Source organism: Bactrocera dorsalis, chromosome 3, assembly GCF_023373825.1.
Source record: "Bactrocera dorsalis isolate Fly_Bdor chromosome 3, ASM2337382v1, whole genome shotgun sequence".
Taxonomy (NCBI): domain Eukaryota; kingdom Metazoa; phylum Arthropoda; class Insecta; order Diptera; family Tephritidae; genus Bactrocera; species Bactrocera dorsalis.
The window spans coordinates 76,399,779-76,417,782 of record NC_064305.1 but is presented as its reverse complement, the minus strand read 5'-3'; the positions used below and the strand labels follow the sequence as shown (position 1 = coordinate 76,417,782).

The window sequence follows — 18,004 nt, the reverse complement described above, 5'->3', positions numbered from 1 at the left end:
GTTTTAAATTTGTAGGCTAAGCTGAACATTCTATTCGGAGATAGTTAAAAAAATATAGTTTTTTTTTTAATTTGAACAAGTTACTTGATATGAATTTTTAAAGCAATAAAATGGCATAACACTTATATTATGTGCCAATAACTTAATGAAAACAATTAAAGAAATAAATCTTCTTGAAAATAAAAAATAAAAAAAGTTAATGAAAAGGTAGCTTTAACGATGAATAATAAATAATAAATAATATAATATAACCCTATAAACAAATAGTTAACAAAAATAGTAAAATGTTAACAGCATTTTTGAAATAAAATCCGTAAAAGACAAACAACCAGCTCAGAAGGGTATTAAAAAATTATCGTTTTCATATATGTATGTGTTATAAATATTGAAAAAAATTAATAAAAAATTCGATAAAATAAATCAAAAATATTTCCTCACTCACTCATCAACTCAAAATGTCGAAATCTGCCACCAAATGCTCTCGCCACACACCAACAACTTAATAGAAAATTAATAAAATTAATTTCAACAAAAAATTAATAAAATTAATATAAATAAAACTTTAATAAAATTAGTAGTTTCCTTGCAATTATATTTTATATAAAATTATTATTAATAAAATATACTACTATATTAATTAAATTTTTATTTAATACGTATATTTACTCCAATATAATATTTACCTTTTATTATATTAATTTTAATATTTTGTAATTAAAATCGTCTCTCAAATTGATTACCAAGACAACTGCTTGTGGGTTTCACTTTTATTCATAATTTTGTTTTTAATTTTTTTTTCTTCTCACAAGACATTACTCACCCACTCATGTCATTATATGTAAATACTATAGTTAAGCATTTGAAGAAGCATTTAGTTTTGGGCAGTTAGTATTAAGTTTGGCTAGAAAGTAGTAAAAAATGTTGAATATAAAAACTTTAAAAACTTTTTTTTAGATTTTGTGTTTTATGTAATTTTTTTTTTTAATTTTTTTCGAAACATTTTTTTTGAAGATGTTTTAAACTATTAAAAAGAAAATAAAATTATTATATTATTTTTATGTATTTAAAAATTTTTAGAAATTATTACTAATTAAAATTAATAATTTTTAGAATCTATATTATATATTTTTTGTTACTTAAAAAATATTCATTTTAAACATTAAAGTTAATTAAAAAAATGAATAAAATAATTAGGAAAATATTTGTTTCACCATTTTTATTTTTGTTAATTTATTATAATGTTTAAAGAAAAAACAAATTTTTTCGAACATAACTATTTTCGCTACTTTTAATTTTTATCATATTATATAATCTGCTTTAAAATTTTTTTTTTTAATTGCATTTAGTTGATTTAAATTTAAATAAATAAGTTTTAATATAGCTATTTCTTCTTAATTTTTTATACTGTAAGTAAGAACAATTTTAAATATTTTTAAAATTATTTAATTAAATAGAAGTATTTTTTATTAAGTATTCAATTACAATTATTCAAAAATAATTATAATAAAATTTAATTCTATTCATAAAAAAATTTTGTGATATACATACATATATATTTTTTTTATTTTTTTGGTTTTAATAATGTTTTTTTAATTATGCATTTACTAAATTGTTTTTTTATTTAATTTTATTTATCAAAAATTTTTAAATTTATATATACATATGTATATATTTTTTTTATTTTTTTATTTTTAATAATATTGTTTTTTTTAATTAATCAATTACAAAAAAAAAATTTTTTTTATTAACTAATTTTATTTATAAGAAATGTTTATAATATATATTTTTTTTAATTTTTAACTTTGTTATTTTTTTTTAACTATTCAATTAAAAACCAATTTTTTTTTATGATTTAATTTTATTCATTTAAAAAATAATTTAAATTTGATCCTTAATAATATATTTATATTTTTACAATTTTTTTAAATTCAATAAGCATAATAATAAAAACTTTTTGGAAAAAATATTTTTTTCGCGTTTTTAGTTGATTCTATTATTTTAAAGATTCTGTTAATAAAAATACTATTAAATTTTTTTAATTTACTTTGCGCTATTTCTTAAAAATAATTACTTTCTGCCCAGACTAAATGTTTTGCATGACTCGCATGTTCAACCAAAACTTAAAAATCCATTTGTATGAAAATATTTTGCCTTGGTATTAATGGAAATCATCACTCATCCTTTCAAATTTGATTGAAGCTTTTGTTTATCCTTCACCCTCGTACTAAACCGTTATATAAGCGCCACATACAAAAATTTTTTATAAATATGTATATATGTATGTAACGCATGTGCTACTAATCCGACCGCAATTTCACTAATGTATTGTTTAAGCTGCAACATATAACCTTAGTCCACTTTTTATTTTTTTATTTTATTTGAAAAAAGTATAAACAAATATATAATAGATATGTATACCATATCCCTTCATCTGTATCAAAAGTTAAGTCGGTATGCTTTGTTTGCCTGCCACATCAAATTTATATCCACTTTCACTTTCTCTCTGCTCACCCTTTGTCTCGCTATCATCGTTTTTTGTTTGCTTACATTTCCAACTTTTCACTTTAATTTGAAACTCATTCATCTTTCTGCAACGAAAAACCGCAGAGCTGCATTCGGCTCTGTTGTTTTGTTGCTTTTTCGTGTTATGTATATATGTTGTTGTATGTCTAATTCATCGTCTGTATATCAAGCGTTATCATGTGCTGAGCATACATAAATTATGTTTATATTTTTATTGAAAAATAGAAGAAATCATTTGTCATTTGTTATTTGCTCGGTGCTCAATGTCATCTGTGCTAATGTTTTTTGTCAACGAGTGTGTGCTCACTTTATTTGTGTATCCTTGAGTTTAAATTGATTTAAAGTAGAGTGATTGCGTAGAAGAATGCAGCAGTGGAAGAAGTGAGAAAGGAGCTAAGTTCGAGATTTATGTCAGAAATAGTTTATTGACATAGTCCAAGAGGAGACGAACAAGAGTTTCTTTCAAGAGAAAAAATTGTCGAAGTGAAGTCCCTCCTGTCCCGAAAAATTGATTTAATACTTTATTCTTAGTTTCGAATTGTCTCAAACTGCTGAAGAAATATCTATCCTATTTTGGTGGGCTTGATATACATAAATTATTTAGTGTGTTATAGCAGAAGTTAAGAAAGAAATTAAGAATAGAAGTACTAATTGTCAAAAAAGCCTCCTACTTTAGGTCATGACGTCATGAATCACTGATTTTTTTTTCGAAAAACGAACAAGAATAAACTAACACTTAGCCATCACTGTCCGATTAATTATCGACTGTCTGATGGAGTTTTGGCTTTCGGTACGTTTACCGCCAGATTATTCACCTATTTCAATGAATCTGACCTTTCCTTATTATCAGTATCAATCCATATCATCATAAAAAAGCTGATATCTTTTATTGCAAATCGCTTGGCGGCGCTCTTCCTACTTAATAATTTAAACAAGTAAGTCTGAAGATCTGTAAACGACCTTATAGCACTTGTTTTCTCTATAGCGCTAACCCGACATTTTTCAATTAAATCTTTTTGATATTTAAATTATTAACAGAGAAATGTGCCAACGAGGCAGCTTTTCCAGCTTTTCAATTTTTGGAAAATGGGATCTTAAGAGTGCGTGCCCTGTGATGGCTCCTACAACATATAAAATTCGACAGAAGTTTTTTTGTCAGTCCACTATCAATACTAACCCAAATTAACTTCGCGGTATGCCCTGTGCTGTTAGTGTTTCAAGACTAGAGTTGCTCAAATTTCATTACGTCAAACAGGGAGGGGTCAACTCGTTTGCCTTTTCGGTTTCTTTTTTTTTTTAATCGCTGGGTACCCAGATAATATTAACCGATTTACGTAATGCGATTTTAGTTATTACCTATTTGCATAACCTAACACAGTGAGACTTAGTATATACGCTACGGATAGTCTTGGCTATCGATAGAAGGTTTATGGATTTGATGTTGAAACCAGAAGTACACTTGGTACCTTCTGCTAACAATTTCCACATGAAAGACTGAATTATAATCATTTAGTTTGAAACTAACTTTTGCGTGTTGATTATTAGAGAAGAGAACTGTTTTTGTTTCTAGTTCTCCTTTAATCCATCGGTGAATACGTAGATTTCGCCACTGAAATTGTGGTTCCCAGATCCGCTGGTTCATTCTTTTCTGCTTGTGTTTAATTCATCTTGCTTCTCCTTTTGTCGGTTCTTTATCAATTTAGCCTGATTTCAGTATCAAAGTCGAGCAAAATGCTATGCCCGCAGTGACATCGAGTTTGGCTTCAGTAACCAGAAATCGTATGAGAGCTTGCCGTCAGTATGGCTTCATCCTTTAATTAAATATATATGTATATGAATTGGTCAGATATCGAGGATAACCTTCGGAGCCTCTGTCGATGTAGTTTTCAATACAGACCAGTTGCATCTGTTTCGGGGGCTTAATGTGACACTTTTTGATATGTTAGTATTGGACGGATGACGCTTGTGTAGAGTCTATAGACCATGTGGGGTCTGAAGCTGAGATTACCACTTTTATTAATTTTCCAAATAATCACTTCTTCTTACCACACAAAAGCAGTCAGCCGTAAAAATATCTTGAAGAAATTGTTCCTAATATTGAAATTGGATGTAAAACACGCCTAAAATCCTTATAAAGCTTTGCTTTTACTTTAGAACATTTTGTCATTAGTTGGTCAACTGAAGAGAAAAGGTAGACGCAGAATGATGCCACCAAAATTAAAAGGCTTCATTAGTAAAGCGTTAGGTTATCTGCAGATATTAGAGGCTTAAGTATTGTGTACTAGGGAAAAAGCTCAGCAGAATTATTTAGATGAAAGAGAGCTTTCGTGAGCCTTATGGATTGCGACTGATAGCGTTCCATGTCCGATTGTGCCTGGATTGCCATTTGACCAAATAAATGCAGTCATTAGTCTCTGAAGGCTTTGCTAGCAAAGCATCAGGCTATGTGAGGTGTCTGCCTTTTGTCTATTTCTGATAGCAGAGGCTTTCGTTTATATCTTAGTGGAGTAGTTGGATAGTTTTTTTTAGATGAAAGAGAGCTTTCATACTTCCGCTCAGTTTTCAAAAGCTGCTGACCTCTTTTAGAGCAACATTATCATCACTCGCTTGCAAGCACCTTACTAATTGTTTTGTGTATAAAATTAAAAATCGAAAACTATATATATTTTTATAAATTTATCAAATATCGAATTGTTATTATTTCCCAAACGCCAATTTATCGTTTATATGTGTGTATTTGTAATTATGTACGTATGTATGTATGTTGTAAATCTATTGAATGTCCCGCAAGCATAACGACATTTACCTATTTATGTATGTAAAGTATATATATAAACATCATTATATCGACTATACAATAACCAAACACATTGCCACATATTCACATAAACATTACAAAAACAAAAACAAAGAAAAGAAAATGAAAACAGAAGCAAAATCAAACACACAACTTAACAACAAACATCATCAAAATTTAAATTATAATTTTTTTATTTATTTTTGTGCAAGCCCACAAATGAGAACAAAATAATTTTGTAAATTATATTTGTATATTTATTTTTGATTTAAAAATATTCAAAATTACTTTTTAGTAAAAAAAAATGAAAATTTTGTAAAATAAAAAAATGACAAAATTCAAATGAAAAATATTAAAATTAATAAAAATAAAGAGAAAAGACAAAATCCAAATCAAACAAGCAACTGATTAAAAAAAAAAAAAAACAGTTCCATATGCCAACATCAAGCCAATCTACAACAATTATAATTCTTTGGTTTACAGTCGATTTCGTGAATGGCGACGCCAAGAGTCCCCAGCACACGGTGGTCCATCCAATGTACGTGAGCTACAGCAGCATACCGACCTCGGCTAGCGCTAGCGCTACATTGCTCTCAAATAAGCATCACAACAATCACCAAGCACCACTTAACAATAACAACCACAACCACCAAATTCATGCGCAACAACAGCAACTGCAACTGCAGCAGCAACAACTCCACCATCATCAGCAACCAAATAATTTTAACAGTAACACATTTCTAATACACACAAACAGCATCAGCAACAACAGCCATAGCCATAGTCATAGTCAAGGTCAGAGTCAGAGTCACAGTCAGAGTAATAGTCGCAGCCGCAGCCACAGCCGCAGCAATAGCCAGAGCGGTGGCGGTGGTGGCGGCGGCGCGTCAAAGAAAGGTCGTGGCGGCAGTGGTGGCGGCGATGGCAACAGCAACTATCACAGCGCGAGCAAAAATAGCACATTAACGCGCATACTTTACAGTCCGAAGAGTAGCAATAAGATCGGCGCCACGACGGGCAATACGATTGTGGTGGCGACGGAGATGCTGCAGCGGCAGCAATCGCTGCCACAAACGCATACCGCCAATTTGCATGGCGCACAGCATTATTATGACGACAGCACCGCCAAGGCGGATCAGCTGTATACGAACAGCAATCGACGACAGTTCTTGAACGGCACAACAACATATCAACAACAGCAGCAAGTTGGCACACCGAACTCCTCGACGCACGACAACACGACCTCGTCGCTCTCGTACGCTTCGCTGCAGAACTCGAATTTGAACTTGACACAGAGCTTGCGCGGTGGCGTCGGCGGTCCCGGTGTTGGGTTCGGTTACACAGGCAGTGGCGGAGGTAGTGGGGGGGGTAGTCGTAGTGGTGGCGGTGGTGTTGGTGGGCACATGGGTGGCGGTGGTAGGAGTGTGGGCGCGAGTGTAGGCGGCGGCAGCGTCGGTGGTTATGGGCGTGTCGCTGGCGTCGGCGGTGGCATGACGTCCGCCTCGTCGCAGGCCACGCTCAGTCCACTCAGCAATAGTCAGTTTAGCCTCAGCAATAGCCTGAATAATAATTACAGTAATCATAGTGGCAACCACAACAACAACAACATTAACAATAACATTGTGCTAAGCAATCCCGCTAACTATATGAATAACAACAATAATAATAACGGTAGCATGGGCAGCGGCGTGGGTGGCGGCCATTTCGCGCGCATACACGCCAAACCCAAACCACCCAAGTCCACGAGCTACAGCAGTTTCATCAACAATGGCAGTGGCGCTGCGAGCCTGAATGGCAGTAGCGCCGGCACCGGCACCGGCGGTTCCATGACTAACGTACACCGTCCCGATATCAAATATACACAAATGTCCAATGAGCGTTTGTCACGCAACCTGGAAGAGGGTCTCGAAGATGATAACTTCTCGCTGCAGAATTTCAAAACCGATGATGGCATCACTTATGTGCCCTTCCAGAAGCCAACGCCGGGCGCGCTCTTTGTCGGCCAGAATAATAATCCTTCGTATGTGTCGTTGAACTCCTACGCCGGCGCACAGATGTCGCCTAACAATAACAACAACAACAATGCTAGTCCAAATACCATCAACAATAATGCGTTGCCGCAGTTTGCGCGCAGTATTTCACAGCTGGCGCCGCCACCGCCGCTACCGGAGAACGGTGGCGCTGGTGAGATACTTTTAGAGCGCGGCGCGGTGCTGCAACCTGCCTACAATTATCCACCGCCGCCGCAAGCGTCACAACACATGCTCATGCATTCACCGGGTCCACCACACATGCAGTCGCAACAACAACAACTACAGCAAAGCACGCAGGTTATGTCAGGCGCGCAAACGCAGCATTCGCCACAGCCACTACTGAATCCTGCCAATCGTTTTCTCTACCAACAGAACGGCCTACCATTCCATCCAGCCTACAATAAGCCCATACCGGTGCCGCCACCGGTACCCACGCATACGTCGCCGCCCATGTCTGCGCCATATCAGTCACACTTGATGAGCCCCGTCGCCAAGCAGCCGCCACGACCCACAAACATTCCATTACCCACCATACCGGCACATTCATTCGACACACCCATTTCACCCTCAGAGGTTACGCCTCCACCACCTCCTGCGCCACGTCCACACATTTTCCAACCACGTTCCGGTCATGCGCCCTATCCGGATCTCTCACCGGAGGTGACCGAAAAATATGCCATGCCCACACAGTATGTACCGCGTTCGCCGGTCGCTTCGCGTATTGCGCGTCGTCAACGTCAACAACAACAGCAACAGGCGCATAATTACCACCACCATCAGCCAGCGCAGCCGGCTGCGCATCACGTGAACACGTCGGCGAATTTTTGCGATCAGGTGCGTGACGCGCCGCCCGGCTACATAGTGGACGCAGGCTTCAGCATTGTGCGCGCCAAGAGTTATGATCGTTTGGCATCCGCGTCGAGCACAACCGGCTCGATGCGTCGTGATGCCAAGGCTGTTGATGCGCCGTCGCAGTCACAGCAGCAGCAGGCGCAAGTTAATGCCGAAGCTGCGCCGCATGTAAATCGACGTAGTGGTCGGCGTGATGCCGCCGGTCGTGTGCGCCCACGTTCCTATTGCAATTCGATGTCGGGTGGTGAGGGCGTAATACGCGGTAGCTTGGTCTACGAGCGCGACTTCGCGGTGCAAAGTGGCGTTGTAGCCACTGGTGGCTCGGAAGGTGTTGGCGGTGGCGGCGGCTGCGTTACTAGTGGTGGCAGTGGTGGTAGTGGCGTAGTTGAGGGCGGTGGAAATGTTGGCGGTGATCAGTTGGCATAGGCAGAGGCTGGGAAAGTGAGTAGTACAGTGTTGGATACACAAAAGGTGCGAAGTCTTAATGATCGCACACGTTATTGAGTTAATTAGATGGAGCTAGCTTTTTTAGACAGGACCTTCGACAAAATGGTTAGTTTGAAAGGCGTAGCTTGAGTAATGAAGCCTCATTACAACATCAAAATTACTTAATTGAGACATAGGAAGCTTGCGCTGATTTGAGCTAACTCATATTTAATGAAAAAAGACTTAAAATAGGAAACCTGAGATTAGAATTTGATATACATATGTTTGTAAATTGGTTTAGACTCAAAAAGCAACCACATTTGAGTCTTCAAAGAATTAAAAAATCCATGTCACTCAGCACAATAAAAACCTGAGCATTACTCGCTCTAGCGACCACTTTACTTACTCTTAACTGTTAGTCTAAAGCTCTGAAAGCTACCAGCTAAAGAGAGCTGAGCCTTTTCAATAAAATAAAGTAAAAGTTAGAAGAAAAATTAAAGTTTTTGTAGATCAATAGATTGGCATTGTTTGCCAAACACTTTTCACTTTCCAAAACCGTTTCATATTGCACTTACTGCCTCTCCAAAGTCACTGAGAACTGCCACTATTTCTGAGAAACTTTCACAGCCTTTTAAAGATTTCATTTCATTTAGATGTGTTTGCGCTACTCATTACGAAGCTTTCATTTTTCCTATTCAATTTCGTTGCATATTCGTCCCTCTCTCTCTTTCACTCTCTCTTTCTCTCTCTCTCATGGTTCTCATTCAGCCACTCAGCTCACGTTCATTCATACAATTTCGTTTTCACTCCATCGCCTTTCTCCTCATGCCATCAAATTTTGATTTGCATTTTACTCTTTTTTTACTTTTATTTAAAGCAAAATAATTTCCATTTTCTAGACTGGTAGACTACGATTGCTGAGTTGATTTATTGCTCTCACATTAAATGGTTGAATGGTTGTTAAAGCTTCTATCAAACACACACACACACCCTCTCTCTAAGCTGCTCAAATGCGCGCTTTCGCACACAAAATCAACGTGCGCTCTCAAACATATACGCTCTCTCTCTCTCACTTACTCAATTGAAACGCTACTGTTACTTAGCATGCCTGCGCTCTCATCGCTCTCTCGCCGCGTCATTGTTGTTGTGCGCGTTACAAGCGTATATACTACGCTTGTTGCATGCGCTGATGTTGCTGTTGCTACTAAAAAGATGTTGCCGCAACATGTTGCTAATTGCAAAGAAATCGCATTGCTCAGCGGCTACCGAGAAAAAATGTATGTAAATGCCATGCGAATTTTGTAAAGAAATTGAAAAATATAGCAGAATAGTTTTTCTAATGGCATGAAAATGTTTGCAAAAAAGTTAAAAACAAAAACAACAAAAATTAACTTCATGTTGTGTACTAAAAATGTGTTAATCCAAATTTGTACGAAAAAAAAAATGTTTAAAAATATTTGGTGTTGTTAGTTTGTGTATTATAACTGAATTTGTTAACCTCGACACACACACACATTTATAGAAATATACAGTTATATAAATACATACATGTACACTTCCTATTTCTGTACTGTAAATTGACTTTGTAAATTATTTTTATGTTATATAACGAACACACACGTATACATATTTACTTATTTGTTTGTATACATATATATACATGTATGTACATAATATATATATAAACTTTGTATATATATATACTATATTGTATGTACAATAACCTTAGTTCTTGAAATAATACTGAAATGGGTATTTAATTTGTTTCTAACGGACTTAAGCAATAATTTATGTATGTAACTGTGTGAAAACGCTCACAAAACTCGAGCCACAAATACGATTAGCTTAGCTTTAATGTAAAATTTAAGTTTTAAGCGCCAACGACAGCGTTAGCTACATGCAAACAATGGGAATATGTTGCTAGCGCTGATAATGGGAAAAGAAAGTTGCTACAATGTTGCAGGAGAGAAAAGGAAGTAAACATAAAAGCGAGAGATTTTTAAAATGGTAAAAGGTTTGAAAAAAGAAGAGTGGGTTTAAACTTACGGATAGACAAAAGCTAAGGATATGCTTTAATATTAATATTGAAAGAACTGTGAAAAATATTTTTTGTGAGAGAATGAGAGGGATCAGCACTGCGATTTACGTAAATAATTATAAATTTTGAAATAGTGCAGAAATTTAGTGAGAGAATAAGAGAGATCGACATTGAGAATAGTATTGAAACCGAGACCGAGCATATTTTTAATGAGAGATTGAACGGGATCAGCATTGAGACTTGGAAAAATAATTTTTAATGCGTAAATAGTGGAGAAAAATATTTTGTAGAATTTGAGAGGTAGATTTCAGTTAAGAGAAAGCGATAAAATAAGGTTGAGAGTAACAAAGAATGATCTTATGAACAAAAAGAGGTAGAAAGAGACAGAGAGGCAGCACTGCTTTTGCGAAATAGAGAAAAAGCAGATAAGTTTCTCATAAAAAAATGTAAATATGAAGACACAAGAAATGAGAAGATTTTAGAGACAGTTAGTTTTATAATAAGATGCAATAAGAGATAGAGAAGGTTAAATGGCAACAAATAAAGGTACATGGAAAGCTTCAGACAGATAGAGATAGATGCTAAAAATGCAAATAAAGGTAATTGGAGAACTTCAAAGAGATAGAGATAAATGCTGATGCAGTTGCAAATACAAACAGCTATATAGAAAAATAACGGTACTCACAGCATATGTGCGAATTAACGCTAAAGAAAGAACTGTAGGTACATGTCTTTGCTAGAACTAGGTAGAGATGCAGTTATAAAGGCACAGATGTCTCTATCGACTCAAATATGCACGTATATCTGATGCAGTTATGCAAGCTGATGTGACCTCTACTGTGGACAAAGCTTCAGATGTCGGTATTGGGAGCGTTGTGAAGAGATTTTATCCATACTGGAACAGTTATTGAGGAAAATAGGTGCATCGAAACATATAAATTTGTGGCAACTGCAGCCAGTTATAGTGACTGAGAACCAGATAAAGATGGGATTTTAGAACTAACGGCGTATAAACTTCTCACGGTACATATAATACCGTTAAACATACATATGTAAAGCTTGATACCGTTATAGACTCTGTCTAAGTATGAATGCCGCTACAGAAAAAATCTATAGACATAACGGAAGACATAATAATTGATAGGAATAGAGAAGAAGAAGGTATACGTTAAATTTTATGAGAGTAGAAGTGAATAAAAATGGAAATATTATAAAAAAAAACTTGCATTAAAAAATGTTGTTGTAAAAATCATTTGATCGTAAATTTTTTAAAATTGCAAAATTATTGAAAACTCAAAATAGATTGTTTGATTTATTTTTCATATCTAAATTACCAAAATATTGCCTTAGTCAGCATTTAGGCCTTAACGTTTTAATAAAGCAATAAATATATGTTAATTTTTCACAAAATTTTATATAAAGAAATGATCAGCATGACTATGATTAAATTTTATAAAACTTAATTTTAATAAATTTAAAATGTTTAATTTAAAATTTGATCTCACTTTAAAAAATAATTAAAAATTGAAGGAAAATAAACACAGTGCTGCCATTTTGAAACTTAGTTTTCGCAAAGCGAGATTTCTGCATTCTTTAAAACAAAAAAAAAATAGTTTAAAGCCATATTTTATAAAAATTTATGTAGTATTGTTAATTTTTTTTACGCCTACAAACATTTTTTTTGAGATTTTTAAGAAAAAACTAAAATTTAAAATGTAAACGAGAAATTAAATTAAAAAATAATTCATAAAATAATTTAAAAAATTTAAAAAAATTAATAAAAATTTAAAAATTAATTTAAAAAATTTAAAAATTAGGAAAAGGATTTGAAGAAATAATACAAACTTGAAAAATTAATAAATAAATTTAAAAATTAATAAATAAATTTAAAAAATTAATAAATAAATTTGAAAAATTAATAAAAAATTTAAAAAATTAATAAAAAATTGGAAAAACTTAATAAAAAATTGGAAAATTTTAATAAAAATTTCCAAAAATATAAATAAAAATTTCCAAATTTTTTTAGGTTAGCAATAATTAGTAAGTGTTGAGTCTGTTGGAAGCACTCGCACAGTGGTCCACGTGATTGGCGTAGTTAGTATGTAGCAACAAGAATAATAATTGAAATTGCCTTGGTAAACTATGTCTATAGTCGAAGCTTAGATATGTATGTATGAATTAAATAAATGTATTGCAAAATTATATACAAAAAACAAAATATAAATATATTTAGACCTGAATAAAATGTAATGATACTTGTAATGATGCCGAGCCCTCTCACCTGATTGCCCTTGTATGAGCGTAGAACAAGCTAGAAGCGAGTTGCAATTTTTTTTTTAAGCATAGTTTTTTTCAAGCGACTAATTCAAAAGAAAATATATTAACACAAAACAACAACAACTAAGTAAATAATGTTCTTTTAATTTGAACTGTGATACATATACGGAAGTTGGAGTATATAAAGTTAATATAGACGAGCAGAAAGCGAAAAAATAGAAATAATAACAATAAAATTTAGCTAGTAAAGTGATAGAAGAAAAAGCTGATGAAGAGAACAGTTACAAATATTTTGCATAAAAAGCAATTTAGGGATTTCTTTACTGGGGATTGTATGGCGCATTATAATACAGCGGAGTGACTAATTAGAGAGAGAATGAGAACAGGCAGTATAAGGCTGTGTGCACACTTGGCAGTTATAAAACTAGAATTTATACAATTTTCATTGAAAAATATTTTTATATTTTTTTTGGTTTCGAAAAAATATATTGTAAAATATAAATAAACAAATGGATTGAGATGAAAAAAATTTAAAAAAATTTAAAATAATTTTTTGAAAATATTTTTGAGTTATATTTATTTTTTCACATTTTGAAAAAAGATTTGCAAAAAAATATTGAAACAGTGTTAATTTAGAAAATTAAAAAAATTTAATTTATAGTTTTGAAAAATAAATTAATTAATTAAGATTGGTTTAAAAATTCTAAGAAAATGGAATAGACTTCAAATTAAACTGTAGAAAATATTCTAGAGCTCAATTTATTTAAAAAAAAATAAAAGTTTTGACAAAAAACATTGAAAAATATAAGTAATTTAATAAAAATTAATAAAAAAATTAAATAGATTTTAAAATCATGTTTTGAAAATATTTTGGAATTCAATTTATTTATCAATATATTGAAATGGATTAAGCCAAAAATTTTTGAAAACATTTAACGCTGTTAATTTAGAAAATATTTTTGCAAAAAAAATTTTGTAATTAATAGTTTTGCAAAAAAAAAAAATAATTTATTAAAATTGCTTAAAAACTTGACAGAAATTTTAAATAGATTTAAAATAAAATGTTTGAAAATATTTTAAAACCGATTTAAAAAATTTTTTAATTTTTTTTTGAAATGTTAAAACATTAATTGAAAAATACAGATTTAAAATTAAATTTGATTAAAAAAAGTTGAAATATATTTCCAAAAATTTTTTTTAATTTAGAAAATTTTATTAATTAAATTGTATACAAATTAAAATAAACATGAAATAGACTAAAAATTAATTTCTTTTAATATTTTAGAGTTCATTTATAAAAAAAAATAAAAAATATATTTTCGAAAAAAAAAATTTTAAATATTTTTTTGAAAAAAATTTATTTATTTTTTTTTAGTTGAATTTATAAACTTTTTATTAAAAATTTTTTTATATTTTTATAAAAAAATAATAATTGAAAAATAAAATAAACTAGAAATAAAATTTTTGAAAATATTAAAAAAAAATTAAAAATAAAAAAATATTTTCAAAATCAATTTTTATAGAGTACAAATTATTTTTGAGCTATATTTAATATTTTTTTTATTTTGAGTATTAATTTAAAATTACGTTCAAAATTTTTAATTTCAATGTGTTTTTCTGTCAGGTGTGCACCCAGCTTAATGTACTGTAGTTTTTAATAAAGAAAAGCCTGAAGAAAGTTTAGTAATTGAGAATCAAAATTTTATATTTACAGAAATAAAAAATGCAAGCAGTAGTGATTATGGAAAACAAAAAATTTATTGAAATAAAAAAATATCTTAAAATCACAAAAAAAATTATTTCAAAAATAATTGTAATGATTTGTAGTTGCCTTTTTGCATAACAATAATTACATTGCACGCAAGTAAAAACGTAAAAAATAAAAAAACAACAATTAAATTAAATATTAAAAAAAGAATTAAGTTAAATGTGAAAAATATTTAAATTTAATATTAAAAATAAAATTTAATTTAAATATTAAGAAAATAAAAAAAAAAACAAATTCAACCACACGAACATAAAAGTAAAAAAAAATTATAAAAACTCTCAAACTTGCAACATTTACTATTGTTGTGTAGCGGCAACACCCACACACATGTATGTATGTATTTCATTATTATGTGTGTCGGCTAATTAAGCTGTTATCCAACACGCAATGCGAGCAAGCGTTCGCTCTGCGTGTGCGTTAGTACTAAATCACTGTCTCTCTCTAAATGAAAAAATATTAAATTAATTGAAAATAATTGAAAATGTTAAAAACTGCAAAAGCAGTAAATAAATCCATGGTTACACATACATACATACATAGTTGATACATTTTTTATAATTAAGCTTACCAACACTGAAAACACGAACGGTTAAAGGAGCATTTTAATTGAGCTAAACTTAAAAGCGAAAGTTGAACTTACTATATTGAATGTTGTTGTAAAATTCAAAGCAGCATAAGCGCTAACTTTAATTTTAATATTTAAGAAAAAACAGAAAAAAAGAAATACTATTAGTAAGAAAACTGAGTATCAGACATACAAACAAACTAAAAAATATACACGAACTAAAAAGAGCATTAGTAAGAAATGATGTTTCAAATAAATGTTTTCCTTTTTTCAAACTATACACAAGAACAAAAATATTGTTGTAATTTTTTATAGAGTTCTCTACTTATAATCCTTATACTTTATGCAGGTGCTTTTGCGAGGAATTTGTGATATTTAGTGGATTACTAACAAGCTGCCAAATTTATTTATTTACGTTTTTTATACATAATTTTGGTATTTTTAGTATTTTCCGAAGTTTTTGTTTTCTTTTCGATTTCTTTTTATAAACTTTCACAAAACAAAGCTTAGCATTTATGAGTCTCCAGAAAAAAATAGTATAGAAAGTAGATTTCTAAAACTAAGTAATAAAGGCCAATAATTAATGATCTGGTAGTTCCCTTCTGCTCAATATATACATTGTAACAAAAAAGTATCCGGAAATTGTCAAAACGCAAAATATTTAAATAATATCGATATTTATTTTGTGACCTTCAAAGTCATTCCCACCAGATGCAATACACATATGCCAACGATTTTTTCAGTCCTCGAAACACTTTGATAGGCACTTTTTGGGATGGCCTTCAGCTTTTTCTGCAAATTTTGGTTCTATCTCTTCGATCGACTGAAAATGGGTTTCACGGCCAAATAGAACTCCCTATTGATCATCTGTCCGTCTGGAACAAATTCATGTTGAGCCAAACCACGAACATCGGAAAAACATTGAACATCACCTTGATTTTTGTGCGGCTATGGAGTAGTGTTTTTTTTTTTAATTTGGCTCTTTTTTCCCTCCATTCCTATGATTGTTGATTTGTTTGCCTGTCAAATTCATAAACCCATGTCTTATCGGCAGTTAAAATGCCTTCTACTCGTATGAATGTGGAATCGGAATTCGCACGATCAAGCATGTCTAAGGAGACCTGTTTACTGATACTCTGTTTGAAAAAAAATCAGCTTTATCGGGACGAGTCCAGAAAGACCGCATTTTATACCCAAAATATTTACCAAATTCATGCAAACGGGCTCGCGAGAAATGTCGATCTCACTTGCAATCTCTCTAACACTTGCCTGACGATTTCAAGCACGATGTCCTTCACTTTTTTAATATTTTCATCAGAGTTCGAAGGTCGTCCAGAACGAGACACAATATTCACAACGATTGAAAGAATTGAAATTAAATTTGGCCAATGATACAAAACAATTATAGCAACTATCAGCTGATAAAAAAGTTTAGTTATAGACGATAACAATTAAGAAAGAGTATAGGACTATGTTCAGAAGAGGACTCTCGTTGTCGTTTTTTGTTGGCCAGAGGACGAAAAGAAAGACGAAGTACCGGATAGTGCCGCTTGTGCTCGGCATTTTCTTGTTCGTAACAGTTCGATGAGACACTCGTGTCAATCGTGTGAACGCAATGAGCGACACTATAAGAGAATTTACAGATAATGAGCGACCAAAAAAAGGCCTTGTCTGAACATAGTCCAAGCCCAATAAAATATTTGCCAGATACCTCTTAGCGTATCGAATAAAGTTACAATTTTAGTAGCTAGCTCTTCAGAACAATTTCTTCCTCTTGCTCTCTCTCTCTCTCTCTCTCTGCAGCTAGGAGCGAATTTTTTAAATGCCAAACAAGTTTTTAATGTACCTCACCAACTTAACTTACGTTCATGCTTTGAGAAAAGTGTATAGATAATTTCGTCGATTTAACTGTTACTTTAACAGTTATTTTTTCAAAACTATGTAAATTGAGTTTAAAAATAAAATTTCGATATAAAATTCATTATGCAACAATCATGGAAAATGTTTCCAAATACAAAAAATAGTATGACGTGAGAGAAGAGAAGAGAAGAGAAGAGAAGAGAAGAGAAGAGAAGAGAAGAGAAGAGAAGAGAAGAGAAGAGAATATCTCCTCTGACTGCTTGTAGATTGTTAAACCCTAGAATTATATCCGGTAGTTATATTTTGCTCATAAACTTAATTGATATAAGTAGTGAACATTTTAGATTATATTATATACGTATTACGAAAAAAAATAAGAGGGGTTCTAGTATTTCTAAGGATTGCCTTTGAAACTCTTTCCTATATGAAGAACTTTTAAAATCTATTTCTCTCTGATAACCGCTCTTTACTTTTATTTTAAGAAACTCGCAGCTTAAAAGTAGACCTCTCCCGCTCAGGTACATAGACTTGAATTTCTAGCATTTAAAGTATACTCACAGGCGATATGAAGTATAATAACTTAGTTTGGTTAATTTATAATAGATTTGTTCTTATATGAAATATATATATTTTTAATTTTTTTTTTTAATTTTTTTTTATAATTTTTTTTATAAATTATAAATTTTTTTTCGGTTTCTGGCATTATTTTTTTAACACGTAAATAAACCTTTTTTTAACCTAAGTTGTGCTAACCACCCTGTTTATGACTTTTTTATTTGTAAATTTTTCCTTAACTTTTGTTTTCTTTTGGTGATTTGTGCTTATTCTAATTAAAAAAAGTAAAAAATAGCTAAAAACAACAACA

The 18,004-nt window shown here is 31.8% G+C and overlaps 1 protein-coding gene across 20 annotated transcripts in view; it reads left to right on the top strand.

The window, feature by feature from the left end:
- LOC105229183 (sodium/potassium-transporting ATPase subunit beta-1-interacting protein) overlaps positions 1–18,004 on the top strand; it is a 236,659-nt gene that overhangs the window by 141,673 nt on the left and 76,982 nt on the right. For 8 of the 20 annotated variants that reach the window (XM_049453427.1, XM_049453435.1, XM_049453434.1 and 5 more), the window contains one exon: positions 5,804–11,889. The exons of 3 other annotated variants lie outside the window; for them this stretch is intronic. In XM_049453427.1, the coding sequence (XP_049309384.1) occupies positions 5,804–8,631 (2,828 nt within the window). In that variant the 3' untranslated portion in view covers positions 8,632–11,889. Of the gene's footprint in view, positions 1–5,803; positions 11,890–18,004 lie in introns of those variants that run through there. 9 more of the 20 variants (XM_049453439.1, XM_049453430.1, XM_049453440.1 and 6 more) reach the window with 9 other exon arrangements.